This window comes from Diceros bicornis, chromosome 14 (genome assembly GCF_020826845.1).
Source record: "Diceros bicornis minor isolate mBicDic1 chromosome 14, mDicBic1.mat.cur, whole genome shotgun sequence".
In the NCBI taxonomy this organism is placed as follows: Eukaryota; Metazoa; Chordata; class Mammalia; order Perissodactyla; family Rhinocerotidae; genus Diceros; species Diceros bicornis.
In genome coordinates, this window is record NC_080753.1 from 1129674 (window position 1) to 1139545 (window position 9872).

Genomic DNA, 9872 nt, shown 5'->3' on the forward strand with positions numbered 1-9872 from the left:
TGTGACCCAGCACCCACAGCTCTCCCTCAGTGAGCCCCTCTCCCATCTGGGTGGCGGTTGCACTGATGGGGAGCCATCAGCCTGGGAACGCAGCCTCCCTCCACCCCTCTCCTGTGAGGCACTGCTGCACTGAGGGGAAGGGAGGAAACTTCCGGGGCAGCATATTCTCTCAGGAGGCCATCCTGGGGGTAGAGCAGAGGCCTAGCTGGGTGTGCTCTGTGCCAGGGTGTCGTCCCTGGTCCCTCCCTGCCCTTCTCTGCTCTCAGAGAACTCAAGATGCAACAGGTTCCCTTTGGCTCTTCATGTCAATCCTCTGCCCCCAGATACACCTTCTGGCCTAAACAGGAGACACCAAGGAATGAGTCCCAGTCAGGGTCTCTCAATTCCTTCACTCCCCTGAGTTGAAAACTTCCCTGAAAATGTGAAGACCTCCTGAGGGAAGGCAGGGCTGAAGTTCCCTTCAGCTCTGCTCTAGGAGTGATGCTAAGAAGTGAGGAAAACCCAATACCTTGTAAGCAGTTTTGTCTGAGACTAAGGCAACCAGCAGCAGTGAGCCCCAGACCTTCCCCAGACACAGGAAAATGGGGCACTGGACAGAGATCCCTTGAAAGGCTGATGGCTTTAAAGACGGGGATGTGTGCAAATATTCCATCCCCTATAGAACTGCTTCCGCGAGGAATGGGCAGGCCCCAGAGGTCTCTTGGAAACCAGTAAAGAGGAACCCCTATTTTATTCAGGCCAGAGTCCCCATAAGCTTCTCCCATTATTTAAAACTTTGCATTGCCAATGGCAGTATATATGGGTAAGAAAATGTGTCTTCACACCAGTATTCTGTGTAGAAGGCTGTGAATAAAAGGTTCAAGAGAAGCTGGGGAGGCAGGTTACCAAAGATGGCAACTGCCCAAAAAAGACCCAGCCTTCATCTGTGGATGAATGGGAACCAAATGAACACTAAAATGAAGCATTTTTCTTACATAAATGCTGGCACCCTTCACCGGGGTAGCCCCAACCTGCTAATGAACTCTGAGACAAGGAGCTGTTCTCAGCACCTCTTCACCCTGCCTCCCCTTCCTCCGCTCATCCCCTGCCCCTAACCTGCTCCCAGCTCAAGGCCCCTCCACTTGGGTGGGATCAGCTTCTCTCAGCTTCTCCAGAGCCCACCCCCAGGGTGGCCTCTGTCCCCCAATCCTCCTCTATACCCCAGTCTCAAGCCATCCTCTTCTGGCTCGTTGGCTCCCGGCTCTGTGGCACCCCCTTCTTCCTCTTGGCTCCCCAACCCCTGCCCTGCTCAGGCCCAGCGCCCCCGGCCCCCAGGCGGGCGCCTCCGCCCGCACCCTGCACCCTCGCCCGCCCGCCGCCCACACTCGGCCGAGAGGACCGTGAATGGACCCACGGAGGCGCGGATGGCGCGGTTGGGGGCGGCTTACTTGAGCATGGCTTCTTCTTTTTCCTCCTCTTCCTTCTGCCGGTCCATCACTGCCATGATAATGTTCCTCTCCTCCTCGGTCAGGTGGCTCAGGTCGGGCAGCTCTTGCATCGGGGGAGGCACCGTGGGTGGGCGAGGACCGCGGGGCCCCACGGCCGAGGACATTTTCGTGGCCTGCCGGCCCCTCCTCGGCTCCTGGCTCTCACCTTTCGGATGCACGCGCAGCCGCTGCGCCCCTGCCTCCCCTCACAGCGGAGCCCTCGCGGCGGCGGCGGCGGCGGCGCCGGGGACAGCGAGAGCCCAGTCTCGCATGGTTGTTTGCATCCACCCAGCCCGGATGCTGCCTCGGCCGGCGGGGGCGGGCCGGCGGGGGCGCGGCGGGGGCGCGGCGGGGGCGCGGGCGGGGGCGCGGCGGGGGCGCGGCGGGGGGACGCGGGCTCGCGCCAGGCTCGGCCGCTGCGGGCGCGCGGGGCTGGGCGCGCGGGCCGGGAGTGGGCCGGGGGCCGCCGCCGCCGAGGCCGCTCCCAGGCTGCGCTGCCTCCGGTCCGGGCTGCGGAGGGAGAGGCAGAGTTCGGCTGTCAGTTAGGCGGGGTCTCGGAGGCTTCGCTCCCGGGCGCTGCTGCTGCTCTCGCAGACGTACTGCCAGCCGCTGGGTCCCGGAGCCGCTCCCCCCACGCTCGCCAGCGTGCGCACCACGTCGCTCTGTGCCCAGGCACCCCTCACCCGTGAGTCATCCTCCCTGCCTGGTCCCTGTCTGTGTCATCCTCCCAGCCCGATTTTTCCATGGGTTGCATTAATCATCCTCCTCCTCGGTAGCATCTTCATCGCGGAGCATTAATATTACTTGAGCACCCACGATGTTCTGAACAGCAGGATGGAACACTCTCTGGATACATCTTCTCCCCTGCTACCATGTCTTTCTCATTTACTAGTCGAGCGTTCATAGCCATAACAATGTGATTTTTTAGATAATTTTGATACACACACACCGCTCCAACAGCCTCGATTTTCTGGATCCATTAGATGCAGTGCCTCTCTTGACCCATCCTCAGTAGGACTGTTCTGCAGTTTATCCTAATTGCCAGATGCCCCACCACAGGGCAACTCTTTAATTTGTCATTTTGGGCTCTGGGTAGCCCCATCACGTTGCATCACCGCACTTCTCTGGTGCCTTCACATGGATTATAGTCTCGAATTCCTCTAATGATGTTCGCCGACAGCATGTACTCACATCTTAGCGTCTGGAGGTACTTCTCAAGAAACACTGATCCCAGATAAGGAAAACAGCCAACCATATCCTATTGTAAGAAGCTTCTGCTCAATGCCTGGCCCAATGATAGGCAAGAAAGATGAGCTTCTCTTGCTGATAAAGGCAAAAATAAATAGACAATCCTTTCAAAACAGGTAATGTTATTGGCTTTGAAACATGGAGACAGAATTTTGTTAATATAATTATAAAGGAATCAATCTAGAGAAGGGTTCAAATTGAACAGCAGTTTCCTATGAGCATCTCTTAGCAGTGCTGATGAGAGAACTGATGCCTTTCTCTCCAGGGGAATTCTGTCTGTAATTCCAGAAGGGATTCAGCTTTTTTCCTCCAAGCCTAACTTTCTTAATGAAGAAGATGATGATGATATTTATTAATCCTAAAAATCTAAAATCTTCAAATTTAAGGAATTTCAGACTTTAACTCCTTGATCTCACATTGAATGCAGGTGTTGCTTCTACATGGACACATCTGTTTGGATACTGTCAGTAACGGCAGGCCCACTCTCTTAGTTCTATTCTCGTGTCTAAATCCCTCTTCTACCTGAGAATCTTTCAGCTTTTACAGACGGCTATCACATCATCTGCAGTTTTCTCTAGAGTAAACCTTCCCAATTTATCCAACCAGTCATTGTGTAGCACGATTTCAAAGTCTGGTCATTCTGGCCACCTGCGTTTGGGCACACACGTGTTGTTTCACTAGTTTTCCTGAAGAGAGGTACCAAGAATACACGTAGAGAACCAAGAACGGTGTCTGGCACGTAGTGAGTGCTTTATAATCATTAGTTTTATTTGTACCACTTAACCCTGGCCTAACTTTGGGGTAGCCATGTCAGTTATGAGGATGACACTGACGTGAACAGGTGGTCCCCCAAAATCTCCAGTCCTATTTCATAAGTGCTGTTGTCAGATTTCCTCTTTCCTGTAATTGACCGATTGATGAAACAATCTCATCAACATCTTTTCTTCATTTTTAAAAACTTGTACTTATTTTCCTCAGACCAGCACGTATTCAGGGGGAAATGAGTTTGAATTCTGGCTCTACTAGTGATTTTATCATTTTGGCCTACTCACGTATCCTCTCGGAACCTCTGTTTCCTCATCTGAAAAATGAGGCAAAGGTTATTTCCTCCAATTGAAGAGAAGTGTTAATGAGGAGGCATACTGGAAGCTTCTAGCTACATGCCTAACACACTATAGGTCTCTTTCTCTTGTTTCCTGCTCTCTCCAAGAGGTGTGCTAAGCTATCTCTGAATTAGTAATGTACAGAGGGGTGTAGAAATGTGGACGATAGACTCATTCTGTCAGACGCGTGTCCCTCTGCTGGTCAACATGGAGACGCAACAGACAAGGCCTTGTCCTCAAGGGGTCTGCAGTCAAGTTGGTCCTCAGAAAATCCTTCTAAAATACAAATAAAGGAATTAAGAATCCTCAGTAGACATTAGAACTAGCTGAATAAAGCTCTTGAGAGCTGGGGCCTGATGAACAATTAACAGTGGTGTTTAGTTTCCCAGAGCTGCTGTAACAACACAGACTGGGGGTTTCAGCAACAGAAGTTTATTTTCTCACAGTTCTGGAGGCTGCAAATCCAAGACCAAGGTGCTGGCAGCATTGGTTTCTCCTGAGGCCTCGCTCCTTGGCTTGTAAATGGCCACCTTCCTGCTGTGTCCTCACATGGCCTTTTCTCTGTGCTCTATAAGGGAGAGGCGTCTCTCCCTCTACTTATAAGGACATCTTTCCTGTTGGATAAGGGACCCACCCTCATGACCTCATTTAACCTTAATTACCTCTTTAAAGGCCCTGTCTCCAAATACAGTCATAGTCAAAGGTCCTAGGGATTAGGGCTTCAACTTAAGAATTTGGAGGGGACACAATTCAGTCCATTACAAGTGGTTTCCATTTATTAGAATTACTTTGGGAAATGGTGATTGACGTGTATTGTCTGGATGACTTAATGAAAAGAAGTCTGGTCTCGACCATCTTTGTGTTCATAGCTACTTCCTTGGACTCCATAAGTGTATGTGAAATTAGTAAGTGAATAAACGAATAAAGGAATGAATGAATTGACCAATGAAGGAGTAGGTGCGATAGTGCGACCTCTCACTGTCTTCCTTCTGTCGGGAATCCGTTATGGAGAGGTTCAAAACCAATTTCTGGAATCCAAGAGAAGTGTACTTATACAAACTTACCTCCAGGAGAGCAGAACTCATCTGCACTTAGATAAGCAAGCAAACACCTAGAGTGGCTGCACCAAAGTGCGGCTCAGATGATCAGCTCCTGCAGCTGCTCTACCGCAAATGTCGCATACACTTAGAAACGTGCGCACAACGCCTCCTTCTTGGAAATCCACAGGGCACCTTAACAAGTAAAAAGTGATAAGAAGCCAGTATTTACTACAATAAAGAAATCTGCATTACATGGTTTGGACTGGCATTCCCCAAATATATCTGGACTGTAACAGAACTGTATTGTCCCTACTGGGGAAAACACGCTTTGGGAAAAATCCTGGCTTAGAAGCCTGATATCCAAAGATGTTAGCTAGAGAAACCATGAAACTTTTAATGTGATTTTCCTTGCTCAACCAACGATATCTGTGGAAAAATGTCTTAAATCTCTATTCATATGGTACGTACCAGACGCCCTGAACGTCAACACTAACATCGTGTTCAGGGTACTAGTCAGAAATGATGACTTAGACAAAGCTCCTCTAAGGTAAGTTTCTTAGCTTTCCTTCCCACTGACTCTCTCAAATCATCATTTCTCAAAATAACTCTAAAGTTGGACACCACTGTTAACTGTTAATTTCACTTAGTAGCTGAGATTACAACTTCAAAGTGGAAAATCACTGAAATAGGCTCAGGTTCAAACCCTTGCTCCACATTCGATAGGTGTAGTGGGTTCAATACTGTCCTCCAAATTCATATCCACTCAGAATGTGACCTTATTTGGAAAAGGGTCTTTACAGATGAAATTAGTTAAAATGACATCTTATTGTATTAGGATGGGTCCTAAACCCAGTGACTAGTGTCCTGATAAGAGGAGAGACACAGGCTTACAGGGAAGAAGGCCGTATGAAGACACAGAGAGACACAGAAAGAAGAAGGCCGTGTGCAAACAGGTGCAGAGAATGGAATGATATGCCCCAAGGACAGCCAGGAGCCACCCGATGCTGGAAGAGGCAAGAGGATTCTCCTCTAGAGACTTCAGAGGAAGCATGGCCCTGCTAACACCTTGATTTCAGACTTCTAGCCTCAGCAACTATGAGAAAATACGCTTCTGTTGTTTTAGGCAGTTTGTGCTACTTTGTGATGGCAGCCCTAGGAAACTAACACAATAGCGATGTGAGTTTGGATGAATTAGTAAACCTCACTGAGCCTTACTTTGCTCATCTATAAAATGAAAATAACAATATCCACCTTCCAGTCTTTGGTAAGGATGAAAGGCTGGGAATCTGTGCAGCCCCTACTTTGAGCAAGGCTGAGGATATAGGAGGGAAAGATGCATCAGGGTAATGGCCCTGGAGGGGTTTGGTGAACGATGGCCCATGAGCTAAGCACAGCCAAAATCCTGCTTTTGTGAATAAAGTTTTATTGGCGCACAGGCACACCCATTTATTTGTATATTATCTGTAGCTTCCTTCATGCTAAAATGGGAAAGCAGATGCGACAGAGACTATATGTCCTACAAAGCCTAAAATATTTACTATCTGCCTCTTTACAGAAATGTTTGTGGACCTCTGTTCCAGATGCTTACAATGCAGCTGGAGGAGAGAGGCATGAATAAATAAACACACAAGAATGGTTGGATTATGATAATTGCTCTAGAAAATAACTTGCCAGATTTAATATGGAGTGGACTGTGGGAAGATAGGTAGTCATGGAAGTCCCAAGAAGGGGTCCCGTGAGCAGAGACTTGAAGGATAAGAGGGACTAGCCTACAGAGAGCCTGGCACAGTGTTACGAGCTGAGGAAAGCACTAGAACAAGGCCCTGAGTCAGGAAAGGGCAGCCAGGAGAGCAGAAGTAGGAAGTCCAGTTGGGAAATTAAAGTGGCTCAGACTGTGTGGTGCACGAAGAGCGGAGCAAAGTGAACACATTCGAGATGTGCTTTGCAAGAAGAACCTGGAGACCTGCTGACAGATGAGGTGTGGGATTTGTGAAGAGCAGATAACAGTTATGATGCCTGTTTGGGGCTGAGGAGTAAGCGGGTGGCTGGTGGTCCCCATCCTGAGATGGGGGATGTGTGTGTGTGTTGTGGAGGATGGGTAGGTGGTGTGGGAGGGATATCAAGAGCCTTTCCTTATCAATGTTGTCATTGTCATCATCATCATGATCTAAACTCTCAAAAAGACAAATATATTTGAATTTAATTTGCTAATTGATCCCTCCAACCAAAATGTTTTGCTCTAACTAAAGTTTAAAAGAAAAGAGAATTTTTCTTTTGAAGATTATTTCTATGAAAGATTGGCCTGAGGGCTGAAGAGGTCTTTGTTGCTCTCTCCACAATGACAAAAATGAAGAAGCCACTAACACGTAGTCCACAGAAGTTTGCGTCCACATACACCTTCATTAAGAGCTAAGAACAAAGTACTAGTTAATTTCTACTCCAAGGAGTAAGCAAGTGGCACTTTTGTGATTTCAAGATTCTGTACACTCAAGTTATAGTTATTTAAATTTTTTTAACTTCTAGAAAATTTTGAAATAAATTAGTTGGGCATATCTTCAGCACCCATCAAGATGCAATCTTGACTAACCAGTGAACTATAATCCTAGAGTTTTGACTTCAGTTATCACCACATCCACCTGTATATTTTTACCACCATTTTCCTGAGCACCACCGTAATCTCTTACACAAGAATGTTCATGTGTAAGGGGACCATCTGTCCTGATTTGTCCAGGACCATCTGAGTTTGGGCCTGTTGTACTGGCATTATCAACAGCATCTCCTTTCACTTAAAAGTGCCCTAGTTTGGATGATAAATTTTATGGTCACCCTATTTATACATAGTCATAGTAATTTGCAAAAATATAGCCTTTCTGGCTTCAAACAACATTTGGCTCTCAAGAGATTTCACTGAAAGTATTTGGCTGAAACTGGATATCAGATTTTGGCTCAAATTCAGCCAAATACTTATTTTAATCTGATTTTTGATAAGGTTCCACTATTGTCATTTATTTTGTGAGGAATTTGGTGTTCGTGAGTGTATTTGTCTTCGGACCCGGAAGAAGGGACGTCATTCTGTTCTCTTCTGGTGGGTCATGCCAGCCTTGGACACACTTCTTCCAAGCAATTAATATTCTTAGCTATTCTTTCTCTGAGTTATTTCCTTTCATTGCTTTTCTCCTGATTCAAAACCAGAGTTCGTGGCTCCTTTGCATTCTTCTGAGACTGATCGTCTTCCATATTAGTCAAACGTAGAATGCTTAATTGGCAATGTTTGCGAATAACTTCTCCACATTCTGTTCTCTTCCAATTTCCTTCTTTGCGATGAGTAACTTCTTGTGAGTTCTTCCATTTTGATTTTCTGTGATATGCAGAGTCTCCATTTGAGACGGCTATCTATTAGCTTTACTCTTCTGAGAGTTTATACTGGCTGGATTAAAGCATCAAAGTCTTTGTGCCATCCTCCCAGCTGTGTGAGTGAGATCCTCCTCTGTTTATGATCAATCTCTATTTTAAAGAGTATGACAAATTGAATTGACTTCAAAAGAAATGTTAACTTTTACCTACCTACAAAGCCAAAAGCATCATAAGTGGAAAACAGATTTGGATAATAATTTCTAAGACTAGATTATCTTATGAGCAGTAAAAATTTTAATAAACTGGAAAACTCTTTTACTAGATTTAGCATTTATTAACTATATTTTTGTTAAAGTGATATTTTATGAACCCAGAAAGACCTCAACACTCAGATTTAAACCAGCACTTCTTCCTAGAACACTCTGACTGGACTCCAGCCCCTGGGACTGTTTCCTGGTAGATTCTTGCCTGTTTTCCTATTTTCCACCCCAAATCTGAGATGAGCGACCCAACCCCACACAGGCCAGCCCTGGATAAAACACCTGCTTCTATCCATCGTGCCACAACGCCTGCAGGCAAGTGGGAAACCTCATAGAAGAATACAGGGACTTGACTCCTTATTGTGGCACGAGTTAGCCCTACAGAATTGAGGAGGTCACTTAACCTTCCTGAGCTTGAATTTCCTTATCTGCAAAATGGAGACAACTGTATGCCCTTTCAATACCCTCAGCATTTTATCGTGGCAGTCACATTCACTGAGCGCAGCATGCGCCCCTGGCCTGTGCTGCATGTCCTGCATGCACCGTTGCGTCTACCCCTTCAGCAGGGGGAGGGACTATTACTGTCCTCTGGGGCACCATTCACATGACCAGTGTGGACCATTGTCCGTCCTCGTTTTCTCTGTTCCTCAGGAGCAGAGGTAGTTCCATTGTATTTGCCAATATTTTCCTTGATTCCTCAAGTGCAGATCCCAGACTATTATTCTCCCTCCAACTTGTAAAATTCTTCTACTTTTTGGCTTACATCACTTTCTCCTTTCTTCTAGGATTTCTACCAACCTCCTGATCACTCACTCTCATTTACCCAAGACTTAGCTCGCACTCGTCCTCTCCACCCCAAGGGCTGTTCTCATGGAAAACACCTTCAACATCCCCATGGATGATCCATCCAACACCCTGACCTCTCCATATTTCAGTCTTCTCAAATCCACTCCATTCAGGATTCATTTTCATGGTGACTCCCAGATTCTGAATACCCACAAACTGTAAGATTTCCAAGAATCACAAATTCACACCTCTTCTCATTGACTATGGTTATCACAATGCTTACAACTCTTTGACAATTTGGAGACTTATAATCCACTGGAACCTCATTTTTCTCCATTTTCTTCCTGATTTTAGTTTTACTTACTGTCACATTCAGCTGATAATAATAATTCCTTCCTAAGTAATATGAGTCAGATTTCTCCCCATCCGCATGGTTGTCTCCCTCCAGTATGTTTGGAAGGGAAAGCAGGAAGAGCATGCTGTCTCATGTACTCTCTCACCTGCTTCCTGCTCCCCTCTGGACATCTTCATATTCTCTCTGGCGTAGCCAACTGCACACTTCCCTCAAGGTCCAGGGAACTCAGAGATTACAGACCCTCAGCATTGTGGTTTATG

General features: G+C 46.7%; 1 protein-coding gene across 1 annotated transcript in view; it reads right to left on the reverse strand.

The window, feature by feature from the left end:
- RIMS1 (regulating synaptic membrane exocytosis 1) overlaps window positions 1–1591 on the reverse strand; it is a 445223-nt gene extending 443632 nt beyond the window's left edge. The window contains 1 exon segment of the mRNA XM_058554050.1: window positions 1428–1591. Within this exon segment, the coding sequence (XP_058410033.1) occupies window positions 1428–1591 (164 nt within the window).
- Between the last annotated feature and the right edge of the window lie 8281 nt (window positions 1592–9872).